The sequence below is a fragment of the Melospiza melodia genome, chromosome 2 (assembly GCF_035770615.1).
Source record: "Melospiza melodia melodia isolate bMelMel2 chromosome 2, bMelMel2.pri, whole genome shotgun sequence".
Taxonomy (NCBI): domain Eukaryota; kingdom Metazoa; phylum Chordata; class Aves; order Passeriformes; family Passerellidae; genus Melospiza; species Melospiza melodia.
Window position 1 is genome coordinate 110,967,766 of NC_086195.1, and position 18,704 is coordinate 110,986,469.

Here is an 18,704-nt window from a genome sequence, read left to right on the forward strand (position 1 = left end):
GATTTTTTCCTGCCTCACATGGAAGGTCATTACTACAGAACTCAAGAGATATTCTGGTATAGCTGTCAGAAAGCTCACTTAGTCTGCTGTGCAAATAATCAAAGCATTCCCTTGGAATATTTGCTCTGTGTTAAAGAAGACACACCCCACACCCTCGTGCCCCATGAAAATAAATATTTTGCTTCAATTTGGGACTTCACCTACTCTTCTGTTTTGTGGCTGGCACCAAATTCCACTTGCAAATCTTGCCTGAGAAACAAACAAAAATCTTTTGTCTCAGGAAAACTGAAGGCAATCACAATCCAAGAGGTTTATTCCAGAAGTGATGTCCAAGAGAATATACATATAGTCTGACAATGCATTTCCTTGGGCCACTGGCTTCTTGGGGAAGAAAATACCACTATAAAGTAAACTTCTTTACAGACTAAACTATAATTAACATAAATGAAATCAGTGAGAATGAGGAAAAAAAAGAGAAAAAAAACCCAAATATGATCTCTGCTCTACTGTATATCTCATTGATTATATTAAAAGAAAGACATTTTAATAATTACATTGTTAAATGATAAGCATTTTAAAAATACTGCACTGCCTTTGACTCTACTGTACTCCTCTACTGGGCAACTATTAGAAAGCTTCATCTCAGAAACAAAAAAGAAAAATATACTAGAAATAAGCAGCTAAATGGGAAATAGCTGCTGACCACACTAAAACATTAGTTGTGCATAGATCAAAACCAAAGAACCTTTAATGTTTATGTATAAATATACCTTAAATATTACATATTTATTACACCTTACATATGTGTTGCTTAAAGAAAAAAAATCCTACAATTTCCTCTTTTTCATGGCTTTTAAATAAGAAACTTAAAATTTCTTAACTCTAAGAAACTCAAAAAGACAAATATGTTAACAGCAACATTTTTTCACTTCTCTATGAACACAGAAAAAAATTCACACACATCAAGGAGGAAAAAAATTACTTGACTGAACCATCATTCAAGCAGAAGTGAATACAATTTACAAACCCTTTTGGTTTTGCTAAGATCAGAGACACTGTGAAGCCCTGATTTACAGCTGTCCAGCAGTACGAATTCCTAAATAAATAAACAGGCTAAAACAGAGGAGTGCTGCTCGCAACAAGGGACTCCTGAGAACTTTGCCATTTGTTGTTTGCGTGTCAGAAACAGCCAGAAGAGGATTAATGGACCTGAGGCAGGAGGCAGAGCCTCACTGGGATGCAGGCTGGACTAGCACGTAGCCAGCAGCTTGCCCTGCCCTGAAGAGTTTGTTGTGCCCGTTAAGAGAAAGCAGCAAAATTGACTACAGAAGGAATAAGGAGCTAGGGGAAGATGGAGCAGTGAGCTGGAACAGAAAGTTGCAGGACAAGATTGTGTTTTAAAGTACAGGAACACAAAGGGGTCATGGAATTAATGAGTTTTCCCCACCCATATGTTTAACTGCTGTCAGTGTACTGCGGTTACAACGCCACTGGTGCATCCTGAGAGATGATTTTAAGATGAAAAAGTGCCAGCTTGTAGATGAACTTTAGTGCACAGTGAGCAGGAAGTTACAAAGATGTGAGCATGAAAGAGAAACAAGCAGAATTATGAGGGAGGGAATTAAAAACACTGGAATGTGCCAACAGCTCAATTTACCAGGTGCAGAAATAGTAAAAGCCTTGCATGGGGGGAAGGCTAATGTGCAAACCAAGTCATACTCCTCTTAACAATTCCTGTTAGACTCCTTCACAGTATATTGGGGCTGTAAGATTAAGAAAAGATTTCCTTCCATCTGGCCCTGGGGAGCAGCTGCAAGACGGAATTGTCAAGAGACAAGCTAGCAGTTCCAGTCCCAGACCTCACCAAACCTGGGGTGTTTGGATATTGAGAGAGTTTTGTGTACACACTGACTTGCATTTTTGCCCTGTTTGCATGTGTCCTCTGCTTCACCCTCAGCTTCATACACTGAACACCCACTCCCTATTTCCTCTTCTCTCTCTTCCTTCAGCATTGGCTCTCCCATTCTCCTTCACCACGGCATGGCATAAGCTCTAGGTACAAATGTCAATCCCAAACATGACCAAGGCACAAAGCCCAACACAGCAAGACACAGGCTAGAAAGTGTGGAAGAGTTGGGGACACAGCAACTGAGAACAGAAGGTGAACACAAGGTGATTGCAACACTTTAAACCAGAAAAGTGCCTGAACTGAAGTTTTGGAAATGCAAAGAGACAAAAATAGTCAGATACAGGAATAGCCCATAAGCCATAAAGCCATCAGAAAGGGCGTTTTACACTGAAAAACAGGGGAAATACAGCAAGGGAGAAATCAGGTTCTGAAGCAGTTCCCAAACTAGAACTGTGGAAGTCAAAAAGCCAGTGTCAGCTGAAGGAAGAAGGCAAAGCCCATCCAGGACATACTGCACAACCACAGGCACTGCACACATACAGACTATTCACAAGGCCATACTCTGACAGACGAGGGAAGACTTACACCTATTGAAAGAGATGTCTCTAGAAAACAATTCAGGGGATTTCAGTTCTTCCTTTAAACTGCTCTTAAAGGAGCATATTTCACTCTGCTAACTATAGAACTGCAAGGGAAACAGATGGCTGAGTCTCATTAGTCTTTAGAGTATACTCTGATTAGTTTGCTTAATTTCATTCACAGAGGGTCTTAAAACTTCACAAGGCCAATTAAGATTTTCAGGTAAAGGAATTATCAGTAAGAGTTTTCTTTCTTTCTTCAAAATATGTCTGTCATTGGACTTTAACAGTTCTCTTATTTACACACTGATTTTGTTTTCCTGATATCCATTTTCATCACAGTTTGGTTTTTGCCATTCTTTTAAACCAGCAGCTTTTCTGCTGAAAATACATTAGACACATTAGGATGAAACAAGTTCCAGGACTGTAACAAACAAGACAACTAGAGGAGCCATGTAAAGACTATGACAAAAATACCTATCACTCAAGTATCCAACATATAATCACTATTAAATCCCCTAATGGACCTGAAGCACAAGTTCTATTTTGTAATATGCATTAAAATTTTTGCAAATAATACCTGATCATAATCTGACCCCAGACAGTTTGGGAAAGGTTCTTTCAAAACAACAGCTTTGCCATTATTCTGCATTGAAAAAGACATCAAATTTCAGATAAGGCATGAATAAAATGGAAAAATACACATATAATAATGAAAGCAGATGACAGAAAAATATCTTGTGTTTTTGTTTCCTTCTTTGCAAAACAGCATGAGCACAGAACTTGATTCAGGATAAATCTGTGGATACATCATTAAAAATAGGAAACAAAACTACACCTCCAAGCAAAAAAACCACAAAAGCCAAATTGTGTTAATAAACCAACCACTATTAAAAATACAGAGTATTATTAGTAACAACTTAGCATGGTAGTTTATTTAATTAGAATATTTGGAGAACTAATGTTGGCTCTGATAGTTTTCAAAATGTAGCTTAGCTTTAGAATGTATATGAAAAGCATTCAATAAACCTTTCATCACAACTGAACGGCATTTACAACACCTCTTAATTTTCTGTCTGTTTTTCTTTGCCTGACTCTACAGAAGAACTCCTCAAATAACAGTTCACGTATGAATATAATATGAAACTAATATGAACATTCAATTCCTAACCTTTCTAGTGGTCATGCCCTCAGGAAGGGGTCATGAACAAATTTAAGTCTTTGGATGAATCTAAAACCTCTTAGGACCTTCTGGACAATTGGGGGTTTGTTTCTTTGTTGCTTCTGGTTTTCTGAGAATGGAAATTGAAAATGCCTGTTAACATCAAGGTTTTGTAACCTTCCATAATCTGGTGTTTTTCTGGAAAACTGTCATATTACAGGTATACAAAATGCGAAAATGCTGGGCTTATGAAACAGAAGTCTTTAGCACAGCACATGATCTATTCTACCTTCCAGAAAGTTCCTTTCTTCAACAGGTACCACACTCACACCAGCAGAAGTTTGTCCACAATAGACCACTTGGCATGATTAGGACCCAAATTAAGAATCACAAGTTACCTGAACCAGAAATCCAAATAAATTTGAAAAATAATCCAAGGTATGTTGTGAAATGGTATCTCTCAAGTGTCACCATTTGCATGGGTTACATTCTTTACTCCTCAATGCATTCAAACACCCAAAGGACCATTATGTTCAAAAAAGAGATCCTAGAAGAACTGAAAAGTTCTGACATCACACAATTTAAGCTAGCTGTGAATCCCCCTTGAGGAGGTATGAATCATCTCTGAGGTTTAAATTAGATTATCAACCAAGTGAAGCAGCACAGTAAATCTGCAATAAAAGATGAATGCCTACAGGAAAATAATTTTTGCCCCTAGTGGCAGATGCTTGAACTTTAAAGGATCTGAGACTAAGCTCTTTGTCTAAGCCTCCCTGGCAGAAAACAACTAAAATAATGTTTTTCGTTGGTCCAACTTTGCTCCACACGCCACATGAAAACAGTATCTAAACCCTGTAAATGAAAGTATATTGTCACTTCTAAACCAATTGAGGATCAAACAATTTAGAGAAACCAAGACTTATTTTGCTGACAATTAAGCTCTATCACCAAGACTCAAGATTCAATGAAATTTGACAATTGTGAAGAAAAAGGCTTTTGTCTGACTAAGTCTGAAGCATTTGGAAGAATCAACAGAAAATCAGAAGACCAAATTAGATCGAAAAGCCTTTGAGGATAAAATTCACTAATTAAAGTCACTGGCTTTGTTGCTCTGGTTCCTCTCTGAATTGCTTTGGTGTCACAGCAGAAAGGCATACAAGAGGAAAAACTGGTCTAAGGAGCAAATGTTACACCTGTCACACTTCCTCTTACACCAACAGCATTCTCCATCCATCCTGCTAATCAAGTTCCACTATGAAGAACCACAGCCCCTTTAAAGATGAGATGAAAGTTAAAGTATAAATCTCTGCTTTGCACCAAATCTGAGAGGTATGAAAGGTCTTTAAAGCCTCTTCTTCCATGCTGAAAGTTTTTTTCCATCACCTTTACTTTGTAGTAATTTAGATACAACCCAAAGCTACCAAAGTGCTGCAGGTCACTAGCTGGAAAAGTATTTTTGCACCTCCTTCTCAGGGAGTCAAAGAATGAATGTAACCTTCTGTTTTTCCAAAACCTGTAAAATCTAAGAAACACAAAATGGGGCCTGGGTTGGAAGGGACCTTAAAGACCACCTATTTCAAACCCCTCTTCAGTGGGCAGTGACACCTGCCACAAGACCAGGCTGCTCAGAGCCCCATCCAACATGGCTTGAACACTTCCAAGGATAAGCATGGACAAGCTTGTCTGGAAAACCTGTGCCAGTGCCTCACTACCCTCACAGCAAAGAATTTTTTCATAATATCTAATATAAATGTACTGTCTTTCAGTTGTACTAACTTGTTCTCCTTCTGCCCATTTAATTGAACAATAAGTAAAATTTCTATTCAAAACACTTCTATGCCCTTTTAAAAATTAATAACAAGTACTCAACAAGCATTTTAACATCTTGCATCTCATGAGAAGCACAACAACAACAGAGGACGAGCAGGAAGGTATTAACAAATTAAGCAGTGCTCACAGCACTACATTTTATGCTAAAACCACCTCATACCATTTCAGAAACCTGGGATTTTGCATTTCACTAAACATTTGTGTCTCTATCAAAAGTACATAATAATATTGCTTTAGTACATGGCTAAGAAGGGACAAAAATTAATTAAATCCTATTTTTCCACAGGAATGTTTCTATTTTTTTAAGCAAACAAACACTTCTGGAAAGCGTCAGATTGGACATTTCCACTTTTGAACACTCAGCAGGTGAACAAAATCATCTGTATAAGCCCTCATAATCTTAGAGAAACACTTATTTTTGAACAATCACTTCTAAACACTGTCCTTAAGCCTTCGGTAGTAGCTGAGCAACACTGGTTATTAAACAGAGGTGCAGTAGAGTTTATTTTTTCTTATCTGAATTTAAAAATAATATGCTGGGATTGTTTTTTCCATTTTTTCTCTTGGGGATTTTTGGAGGTTTAAATATAAGCAGCATTCAGTGAATGGCTTTGAATTCAATATTAAATCATACTTGTAGCTTAATTATAAAAGAAGATCATTGTCACTGTATATTTGGAATATTAGAACTTGTCAGCTTTATAAAAACCTCAAGGCACTTCTTTCTCTCAAATTTGGCTTTATTTTGAAAGTGCTCCTTAGATAAGATTTCTTAATATTAGACTAAGTCTAGAATAACTAGTTTTCTGTCGAAAATCCTGATGAAAAAAATTTCTCTCTATATTGTTAGTTTAATGGAAAAAAAGATGACCCTTCTAAAGCTAAAACCATCTATATTTCACAGACCTGAGGCTTTAAATTTGCAGAGGTTTCTGCAGGTATCTTTTGTCTCAAAGGAGCATCAAACAATTGGGGTTTTCTTCTCCAATGGTAAGGAAATGTTAGCTGACTGAAGGTAAGAATTACCAACTCTTCCTTAAACCATTTCAACATTTTTTAGTCAGGGAATACCAGAAATATTCTGGAAAGCTAACTGTAACTGTTTACTTTTGGCTGGTTGTTCAGACAGGAGAGAAGAGAACTGTTCTTCTAAAAGGAAACTGGGGAATTAAGCAATGAAGGGAGAAAGGAAAGGAGTATTGTACCAAACTCAAGGAAAGCATATGAGCCTTTACATAAACTTTTTTTTTAATAAATCTTAAAAATAGGGTAAATTTTTAAGTGGCACTTTCCAAATCCTAGATACCCATCCTTTAAGCACAGGGACTTTAAGTTAAGACAGACACCACCTCTGCTCTAAAGATAACCATTACAGATTCCAAAAAGAAAATAAAATAAGTGCTCTAGAAGAAGATAGGAACAAAATAATGTAAAGTTTACAGCTTTAAATATTCACATTGAAAAGAAGAGAGTGGGGAAAAACCCTACAATGAGCAAATGCCCCTGGCATCCAATCACTTACTGTCCTCCTGGCATGTCCTAGAAAGGATGGGGCAGGGACAGTATTTCTGTATGAGAAGTTAATTATGACATCTTAAGAACAGATGTAGGAATTTTGCCTAAAATTAGTTTTAGCAAACTAAACTCTTTATTTTGGGTTGTGAACATTCAAACTCATGAACATGAAATTATGCTGAGAAATGAATACACACAGGGACAAAGAAGCATGTATTCCCACTGAAGGGAAGTTTACCACAAAGCAGAGTGTTTTTTCCTGCCTACACATGAATTAGTAATATTCTGCATTGCATCATTTACTTATTAAACAGACAGCAACTTCATTGAGAAAAAAGAGGTTTACCACACACACAGAGAAATCTCATCACATCTGATAAAAAGAACTGAGGAAGAGTTAGACCATCTCTCTTCCATCTATTATTCCTTGTAATTGCTAGCAAGGATGTCCAAGTTCCAAATCTTCACCTTCTCAGATTTCCAAACACCTTCAGATTATTCTGCACCCTCTGACTCAATATTAAATCAAGCTAGTGAAGACTTATGCTTGAAAGAGAGCAGGAAAAGTAGCATTTCTGGACAAAACAGAGGGTGAATTTGGTACACAGTGGATGAAAACTGACCAGAACCATGTCAGTGGACACAGAAACCACGACCTTATGAAAAGCTGAACTCTAAATTTCCTCTGAATTTTCAAATGTCATAAATATTGCACAAGCAGCACAAGATAAAAGCTCAAATTTCAGAAATATTAGTGACCTTTATGCTCTTTTTTAACTGGTAAATGAGGAAGGATGAGGGGATCCTACAACTAGAAGACAAACAGGTCAGAAGTCATTTTTAGGTCTTTTACAACAGAGCAAAGACAAACTAAGACCAAAACCATCTCCTGAGTACAAAAGGCACTCTACCCTGAATCAAACAGCTGCCAAAAGACTCTGCCACCTTTCTGCCATGCAGCAGCTTGCTTTGCCTGCTGGCTCTGTGAATACAACCTCCTACCCAGCATTAGGTGAGTCATCGTTAAGGCAGCCCCAGCCTATGCTGACTTTTCAGAAACCTCCTCACTCTACAACCTCACTTTGGGACAACCACAACTAAATATTCCGCTCAAGTCAGAATCAAAAACTATGGCAACTAAGTATGCAAATAAGAATCACCCTGGAAAATGTTGAACAAGAGCTCAAATTTAAATGAACATTAAAACAAACCCCAAACAAAAATGAACGTGCAGTTTCCAGTTTCAAGACACCTGCCTCAGAGTCGGTATAGCCACAAGCAATAATTAATGTCCATTACATACTACCACTCTAATTACAGGACTATTGTCCACTACCTAATAAAACAAACAAACAAACAAATGTTCTTCATATGCTTGATGCTATTTTAAAACACTTTGAAAAGCTCTCTTAAGGCTGGTAGCCATCAAACATATACAGCTTGGAATAATGTTGCCCTCTCCAAATGTAACATTATCTTCCATAAAATGACATAAAAAATCAAAACCTGAAGGAAGCTCTGCATATGTGTTCACCTGAATACATAACAAAAAGCCCCAGACAAAGTCCCTAATGGTTTTGATGAAGGAAAAAAAAATTATCTGGGGAAGACCGAGTGGAAGATCTGTCAAGCAATTATTGTACTATTTGTAAACTGTACTATTTTTACTGTATTGTACTATTTGCAAATAACTTTTAAGTTTGTATTTTTTAAACCGAACAACACATTGAAGTCAAGTTCGATTCAATACCTCTGCTTCTGCTGTTATTTCTATTCTTCAGGCTTTAGTCTGGATTGCCAAAACAGGCAGATTCATATACAACAGCCATTCTTTTCTACACTAAAATTTTAATTTTGGATCGAGAAGTGCCTTTTGTTTCCAAACACTCTACAAGATCACCACAGGCACAAACTAATCTTCACTTGTTGCATAATCTGCAAGATGCTGGCAATCTGAAAAAAAGAAAAAAAAAAAGAAAGAAACCTCAACTAATTAATTCACCCAGATGCTGCAGTGCAGATTACCTAGGACCGTCTGGGAGAAAGAATTCTGCGCAGCATAAAGCAGAACAGTGCTAATGAAATGAGTCTGCACTGTGAGAGTGTTTGTTTCATTTTAATTTCCAGCTACTCAGATTAAGCAAAAAAACCCCAAAACACCCCATCAAAGTGGGCTAGTTTTTCTGCAAACACCAGAGTGTTTGCAGAAACACTCAACTGTGTTCTGTGTGTCCATAAAGGACAGCAGTGGAAGGCTTGGCACAGACAAGGGCCTGATGTGCATGGCTGTCACCTGGGGTGGGGATCCACATGTTCAAAGCTCACACTGAACCAGAGGGGGAGAAGAGCTGCACTGCCTTTCCCACATTTCCTAGAGGTGGTCTCACCACCTGGCTATTCATCATCCCTGCCTAGCTCTTCTCCAAAGTAATTTAGTTTTGGAAATGCTTATGCCTTGTTCCAAGGCTGAATGAAGTGAGTTTTGATAAGTTTTTCCTCATTTCTCAGAGATGTTCAATTCCCATCCAAAACAGGCATCCATGAACAGCTAGAGAGGACATTCTATCCAAGTGGCACCTCCAGTCCCCACTATCCACAGCAGTCGTAGCAGCATTCCACAATTTATAAACATATTAAAAATAGCAAAAAAAGGTTACATATTTAAACTAGTTATTATCAAAACAAAAAGAAAAGTAAAAAAAAGTCTCCATTTTGGATTATCTCTAAAAGCTTATTTGTGCCTGCATCACCTCAGTTTGGCCCTCTTTTTAAGCCCCTTGCAGTTTTCTATCAGTATTGCAGCAGTCTCTCCCTCTGTTTTCAAGTGTCTCCAACCAACATGTAGTTCCCCATTGCCACAAATCTCCCCAAAACAGCATGCCAGCTATGCAAGACTAAAACAAAATTTCATTTTTATTTTCCAGCTACACTTGCAGGAAAGAGATGCCCCTGAACAGCTTCTGTGCAGTCTTCTCAAGCCAGTATTTTTAATTAGGCTTCCCTGTCTTGCCCGACATTCCATGCCTCCTTTTTGCTCGGCTGAGGTGGGGCGAGAGCAGCTCTCTCTGTAGCTGCTTCAGTAAATGAAAACACTAGATTTTGCAGTATCTGGGCAGGTCAGCATATGGTCAGAAATGAGTTTCACAGCAGGCTGTTTTCCCCACCAGGCGATCTTAATGTGAAGAAGATCGAAAATCCCTACGAAGGGACGCGGAATCTTGTGCCAGGGAAGCAAGAGGCTGCACTTGGAAGCGGCTGTCAGTGCAAGCTTCACGCTATTTCCCTGTCAAATAATGGCTCATCCCCTCCTACAAACAGCTTTCCCTTAAAGCTTTTAATTTTATCTCCCATAGTAGGCATAAATGGGGTGAGCTCTGACTCGGTGAACTGAAAATGTAATGGGCTTGTCTCATCGCTTTATGGCCAAGTTTCATTCAATTACTATTGCAGAAAAGAACAGGATAGAGTTGAATCGAGTTACGCTAAAAGATAATAAATGTAAACATAACTCCAGAGTGCCATTTACTGACTTTAAAGACTACTCCTATAGCAATCACCTTCGTACAGCTCTTGACAGAATCATAATGGTGATAAAACACATGGAAGCATAAGACTATTCAAACTCTTAACAAAGCCATGATAATACTAACAGTAAATGAGCAACTCCCATAAAATATCATTTAATAATCACGCCCTGATAAGATTTAAAGTACATATCGCCATTGTTACATGAAAAAAACATTAAAGGGTTTTTTCTTTAACACATGTAGCAACCTAACAGGTTTTAATTACCACACCTACTTCAGTGACGAGCTGTTCCACTCAAACACCCAAACATAATATTTACAACGTTGTGTGGTTGTTAAGGATCTTGATGATTGATGGAACCCATTGTGTTGCCATCTTAATAACAATAAATGCAAGTGATTACCAACACGGAAGAGAGAATCTGTGTTTTTATTTTATAACAAAAGGCTGTCCTATAGGGACTTCTTTTTCAACATAAACTAACAAACCTGTGCACATGTGAATGCCCTTTAGAGCTTGGCACAGAGAGTCAAAAACAAAGCCTCTGCTGCTTTAAGGACAATGCATTTTTTTGTATTAGCTTAAGAGAACATGAAAGCTGTCAAAAGAGCTGGTACAGTTTTTCACAACCCTGCAGAATTCATCTTGACCACAAGGATATATCTGAAAACTGCATCGGAAAGATAGGACAGATCTTGTTTCCAAAAAAAAAAAAAAAGAAATAAAGAAAGAAAGCAATTGAGTCATTGAGTCAAATAGGAATACAATACATTTCCTGGCATTGCTACTGAATATTTATATCACTGACGAATGAGACTACAAACGAAATATCTTAACATGAAGCTTTGCCTTGTTAACTGCATGATATGCCAAAACACCACCTACTGTAAATCACCCAGTTTAAGACCAGTATTTCTTGTTTAAACATGCTACTTGTTCAGCAGAATCACTTGTGTGAACAAGCATACATTAATGTACACTAACTAGAGCAGTTTCACTATCCATCTGATAAAGTATAATTTAACAACCTCATTATCAGCATTGTAATTTTCAGACTGCTGAAATACCATATTCGTTGCAAATATTATATGGTTGAAACACTGTAACAACATTGCCCATTTGACACTTCTGTCAGATAAAATGCAGATAGTCATTTGTGCATTGATGAACATGCTTTTAATCCTATAAAAAAACTTTCTCTGTCAAATTATAAGCGTTTCAGCAGTTGACTTATGAACACTATAATTAAAATCCTTATGCCTTAAAGAAAAACAAACTTCATTATAACAACAGCTTTCTTTCACATTTTAATCTTTTTATATTTGGAGTTTGCTTTCATGTGCTGCTATTAGCTATCAGTTCAGCGTGCCATTTCTGGGTGCCAAAACAAAAAAAAAAGTATTTCTCTCTCTAACCTGGTCAAATCTCAAAGTCTAGGTAAGTACCCAAAGGGATCAATGTTTATTTAATGCTTCCACAATGCATTTGTGAGGGGAAAAAAAAAATCTGTTAATTTAACAGGTCAAGGACAAACATCATACAATTCAGTGCTTCCCATTTCTAAGAAGGCCAGAAATGCTGCAAAGTCTGCCAAAATACTTCTTTTCCTCCTGTAACTGTCAAAACCAATAGTTTGAGGAGATACAATTTGGGAAAAAAAAAGCTGCACTTCTGTAGTGATTCTGGTTCAATTTAAATTTCAGGCAGATTCTCTAGAAGGGGAAGAGATTTCTATTTTATCTGAACAAATTAATGCATATCATCCATTCCTTCTTACAGCACCCATCAGCAAAGCAGCAGCAGGTTTCAGCTTCCTAAATTCAATGCAATTCAAAATTACACAGAATTTACACTACAACCACCATAACTGAAAATTATGCAGTTACACATTAGCATCACTTCTCTAATCTCTGTCCCTAAATCCCAGAAAAGAACAATTCATTTACAAACTAAGAAAGTAATCTCGAATCAAGTCCTGAAGCTTGTCAAAAGTAGGATCATCTGAACAATTCAGTAAGAAACTCATTTCAGAAGAGGCAAGTCCCCAATCAAGTCTTTGCTGCTGAAGTCTGGGTCCCTTTCACATAGCTTTATAACAAATCTGTTTTGAAGTGTTACAAACATCTTGGAAAAGAAATTAAAAGGAATAATGGCTGAAGAAGGTCTCCCTGGTGGGAGTCCTCTGACTCTAGAGGGTTATCTGACTTTTTGGCCACTATTTCCAAAAGCAAAAACGTTCCTGAACTCAGCACTACATGAAGCTGAAAAGCTCATTGTGTAAAAGATCAGGAGAAAATACTATTCTTGCAGACAATTAAGACAACTGAATGGAACCACAGTACTATTGCTCAGCGGAGAGGTTGAAAATTTACTCCTCAAATATCATCTCTAAAAACACAACAGATGAATTTTGTTATCCTTCTAAGAAGCCTCTGTAATGCTCAACTGGGATAAAACAGATCATGCTGCCCTCTTGTGCTAGACATGCACAGGAATCAACCCCTTTTTATTCCCGCACGCGACATGTGAAGAGCAATATATGAAGCATTCACTACGAAACAGAAAACGTCCACATCTCCCTACTTTACAGATGCTTTGACATTCATGTCATTCCCTTACTGGGATATGGGTAGAAGAGCAAAGGAAGTTTCCAGAGAGCCAAATTCTACACAAAAAAATAACTTCTGTGAACAAATGCATAGTCAGATGTAATAAAACCCAAAATACTAACAGTTCAACTACCCATCCAGCTTTCACAACAGCTGTGTAAGTGATGCAGTAGAGATACCTGCTGATAAATTAGAATTTCAGTCATAAATAAATGGCAATTTTTTCTGCATGCTGGGTAAGACAATGTACTTTGGTCACTTAGGATTATCAGCTCAGTAGGGTTAAACTAAACACTTAAAAAGGAAAGAGAAAGACAGTCATTTACTAATAAGGTTCTTTTAGTGCAAAATATACAGTAAAGTTTAATTCTTTTTAGACCCATGCTGAATTTAAAGGTGAAATCTGTGTACATACAAATATTTTTGGCTAGGAAGGGAGACAAGAGAGGGGTCCTTTGATTCCTTTTCTCTCTCTGCTATCTAATCCAGGTTCCAAAAATACATTTACTTTCTTCTATCATCTGGATAAAATGCTAGTTACTATTCCCTTTACAACCTACCCCTCCCCATATATTGCTAATGCAATCTGTAAAGAGAGATCTTGGGCTTATGCCTAAACTGATTCACAAAGCACAATTTTTTTAGAAATAAGTCATCTCATTTATTCACCAAGACTGATTGGATCTACACTGTTGGGAGCTGACAGACATGTCATGATTCACCACGCATTTCCATTTCCTAATGTCGACTCCCCGATGCTCCTCGTTACTCTGCTTCCCCAATAAGCACTACCAAGAGCTTGGGATGTTTGTTTATTTAAGTTACCTACTCAACTCTGGAACACAGATCACCGCGTGTTAAAAATACTAGCCGTGGTATTTTTTAATTACTGATTCTCTTTTGATAAATGAAACAGCAAAATTCAGTTCAGCAACTGCTTCTGCTGAGGTCTTAGAGACCTCACACTAACACTGAGAACATGCTGGATGCTTAAATGACAGATCTGACATTGCAATATTAGCTTTGCTAATATGGGATACGATAACTAATAGTTTGGTCTAGCTATTACAATCAAAAGCTAGAAAAAAGCACATTTAAAAACTTCAATTTCTTTTTAGTATGTCTTTCATGGGCATATTTAAAAAAAAGATGGGGAAAAAAATCCCGCCTCAATGCAAGAAATAGCATGTGAAGTTCTAAAAGAAAATAAACAGTAAAAAACCCATGTAAATCAGACAATGAAATACAGATATTACAAACAGATTTCAGAACTGCTAAATGCTGCAATTCTGAAGGAGAACATTGTCTCATGTGTCATCTTTTTTCTTCTCTTTTTTCCTTTTTTCAAATAATGCAGAGATCAGAACAGAAGTACTTTTGCGTGCCATCCTGACCAAAAGAAAGATGAAGGGAAAGAAATACATGCATCCTGAAGTTAATCCTCTATTACAAAATATCTGTTGATTAACAGAAACACACATCTAAGTCACAACATTGTGTGAATACCAGCGACAGGCAGATTTAAAGAATGCCAATTTTACAACGCACTGCTAATTAGAGCTTCATAGTGTTACAAAGCAAACTGGTGTTACTCTACATTGTTGCTGATACTTTCTCTCTAGTTCTTGGTTTGTTATTATGAACCAGATTTATGGGCATTCTTAGAAGATCACTCTGTATTCCCTCAAAAATGAAGTTACTGCATTTGCTGTGCACACATACGCAAGAGAGAAGAGGAAAACTGACACATCAGCACTAGGATTTCTTCTCATGCATGTGCTCTCACTAGCTCCCATTTCCTGAGCTTCCCTTCTAAACCTCTGCAGTGGCCTTGAATTTACATTTCCACACACTCACAGTACAAACAGGCCATGTAACACAGCCCTGTCTCCAGTTATAGGGGTGCTCTTTAAGATTAAATTGTACACATTTCACCCATCATATCATGGGCATGAACCTTTTCTCCACATAAATATCAACTTCCTGAAAATATTATTGTTTTCTCTGAAACAATAAAGCCACCCCTTTATTTCCTTACAATTAAATGCCTCCTGGTGCTACGAGAACAAGTCCATTTTTTTCCAAGGGAGTGGAGACCATCAGGTTTCTGATTCTCATGTAAAAGACAAACCTTTGGCTGGGCAATCAGTACCACCCACCTTCCCACTCTCTTCACTCTGCTCCAGCTTCTCTCTCCTTTTTTTTTGAAGAACATAAGGATCTGGATCACAGTTTCACAAAATGCATTCACACACACTCAGCATATGGGAGACTCCCTGTGAAACTGCATCAGAACAGCAGTGCAAATACAGGTCCATGTACAACACCAAAGCTACAGCTAATTCATTGTTCTGTAAGCTGCACTTAAACACAGTAAGGTGAACCGTCAATAAGCAGGCAGAGTTTGAAATTGAAAAGGACTACATTGTAAAATTTGAGGTGTTTAAATAAAAATTTAGATTTAGAAAGTCTAAGTAAAAGAAGCAAAAGAACCCAACAGAAGTGCAAAAATACCATCAAACTGTAATTGTCCAGAAATGGTACAATTTGTGCAATCAAGGAGATACATTAAATATTGAGGTTTGGTTTTTTTGTTTTTTGTTTTTTTTTTTTTACAATAAACTTACCTATAGGATTTCTGTCAAAAAACAAGACAGGGGCTTTCAAAATGGATTGAAACATTTTGTTGTGCAAATTCTGACCAGAATTGACAAGAACTTGAAACACCAGAAGACTTCTTATTATGCCAAATAGTATTGTAGCCACTGTTAAACCTGAAATAAAAAAAAAAAAAAACAAAACAAAAAACAACAACAGAACATGAATAGAGAGTCCAAAAAGATATGGATATTTCAGGAGAAAAAAAGTTAAAAATAAGATTGCACTAAAACCAAATTCTCTGGACTTCTGCATATAGCAAGAATCCAAACTTAAGCCTAGGGGGACTCAGACTGAGTGCAGAACGCAGATACACTTGTCACTAGCTTCAGTTACTATCACAGAATCAATTTAATCCATTTCTCTTTTTTCTGTTTGAAAGAACTGGTACTTCATAGAAATGTAGGAAATGTCTGTTAACCCATGAGATAAATGCATATTGAAACTTTCTGCATAACAGCATTACTAAAAAATTCATTTTGCAGTGCCACGTATAATTGTGGCTGGCACAGGTCACTGTGAAGATTCAACACTTGCCAGCAGGTATTAAACAAGTAATATATACATGGCTATTTAGACACAACCTTGAGTTACTCCCCATCAGTCCAAACCACTCATGCCATTCTTCCCCTTTTAAAACACACCAAATCACATAAATTATGCATCTTTCACACTATGTAAGATGCATTCCTTATGCCATGAGAAGAAACAGTTCTAGGGAACTGGTGTGCAGACTCTTTTGCTTCTCTTCTGGGCATGTCTCTGCTTACAAGACAAGGGTGCTATAGGGCAAAAAACTGAAATAAATAATGAGATTGCTGTTGCTCTGTTTGCTGTGCATAATCTCCAATGTGGCCACTCAAATTCCCTGTCAATGACAGTGAACAGTGAAGGTCTAAACCTCAGATTTAGCAGAGCTTTCAGGCTCTACGTGTTCTGCTTCAGAAAGCAGCACAGCTACCTCAGGTCTTGAGGACACGCTGAAGTTAGACCCCACCTACCAGCAGAAAACCTTGCCTATTCTCAGGGCAGGTTAAAATCCTACACAATTCAGGAACAGCTATAGTAACAGTGGGAAAGAGGGAGGTTTTAAATTATGTGAAATGGTTAAGCTATCCCATATGCTTCCTTCTGTATCCTCCCAGGGAGTAAATAAAGGTATCATCACTATTTCATTTGTCTTCTTGCAGTTTATTGCTTACATTCTGGTGGCTGGGATGAGAGTTTTTTTGCCTTGTCCCAGCTGCTGTATCCCAGGCCAGGAGAAGACAATTTTTCCAAGAATAACTGCACATACCCAAACAGGAAAGCTGGGTCATGCAAAAAGGGAGCAGGAGAGGCATGAAGCAGGAGGCTGTGGCACAGCCCATTCCTAACAGCAGTCTCTGGGAGCAACACGAGGAGAGGGATCACATCCTGGAAACCCCACATGTCTGTACAGCTCTACTCAGGCCTGGAAGCTGCTGGAAGCTGTTGGTACTACCCCCCCAGAACAGACCTAATGGCTGGGGAGAAGGGAAACAAGACATGCTTCCAAGTCCTTCACTTGGTCTGTCTCTGCTTTCCCTGTTCATGAGCTCAGAACCTCAGTATGAGAGAGACAAGGGCTCTTTGCATGTTTGCCTTATAGAAGAGGTGTGGAATTGGCACCCCACTTCTGGCCAGCAGTGCTCCCTATTACTCTTTGAAGAGCAATTTTACTCTTCAAAATCTTTGTTTCACAGAAGCAACAAGGATTAAGAATGAACTACTACAGTGGGCTTGTTTTTTCAAACATTGACAATCAGAAATAAAAATGTTAAATTGTTTTACTCTTTAGATTATAAAAAAAGGTAAGTTGGATTAGTATGTATTTCCTGTAAAATGCACTACCTTTTTATAACTTTGTCAACTCCACTTACAATTTTGTGTAGATAAGTCAATGCTGTCTGTTCAACAATTGCAAATATTGAACAGAGTCAACTCTCATCTAAAAGTTTCAATATAAAGGTAGCTTTTGTTGTTCTGCTATCTAGAGCAAAATATTCCTTTAAGAATAAAATTTTCACTAATGTGGTTTAGGCTACCTGGTTAGAGAAAGTGAAATTTGCCACATTCAATCACACTGCGCAGTCCACTGGAACAGTTCAGGAAATAAGACATTACATACACAGAGAAAATAAGAGCCAAGTTCATCTGGCTCCTAAATTGTTGCTTCCCAGGCCAAACACAATGTTTTCTGTCAGCCACTCAGATCACGTGGATTCCAGAAAACAAACTAAACAAAAAATCCTGCACCTATTCTCTCACCCATGGAGATGTTTCTGAATACATTCAATGCATATTCCTCTGGCATTCCACCTGTTTTCTCACACCAACCATTTACATCTCCATGAAGAAATTACCATGCCATATAAAACCATGCATCACTAAGAGTGTTAAACAGCAGAATCTGAGAGCATGCACATGATTCTTCTGTGGCAATTTTTACTACATCTCAGAGCAGTTTTTCAAGATGTTTGGATGCCTGAATGCAAGGATCAACGCCCTTTTCTGAATATTCAGAAGCATAATGCTACCTATTGAAATATATTGAAATGTTTTTTAACAACCTGCTTTGCATACCCATCTAGGATGCCTTTTAAAAGCCTGTTCTTTTTCTATGGCACTTCAGAAGAAATGTAGCCATGCCAAGTTTTAGAACAGCACAAAACAAAGATCCATTTCTAATCCCTCTTGCCATCCATATAATGACTGAAGATTTAGCTCAATTACTTACTAATATATAGACAATAACCCCAACCTTAATGTGACTGACTTTTCAGATACTCAATTCCTGATTTACTTTCCAAAATCCAGCCAAAGCAATTAAAGACTCTGCATTCAACCTATTTCTTCTGTCAGATTTATTTTATTTATTGCAATCTATTTAATCA

At 37.6% G+C, this 18,704-nt stretch overlaps 1 protein-coding gene across 2 annotated transcripts in view; it reads right to left on the bottom strand.

Annotated features, from left to right (window-relative positions):
* ABCC4 (ATP binding cassette subfamily C member 4 (PEL blood group)) overlaps positions 1–18,704 on the bottom strand; it is a 143,444-nt gene that overhangs the window by 74,485 nt on the left and 50,255 nt on the right. For both annotated transcript variants that reach the window (XM_063149543.1, XM_063149542.1), the window contains exon 19: positions 15,759–15,905. In XM_063149543.1, the coding sequence (XP_063005613.1) occupies positions 15,759–15,905 (147 nt within the window). The remainder of the gene's footprint in view (positions 1–15,758; positions 15,906–18,704) is intronic.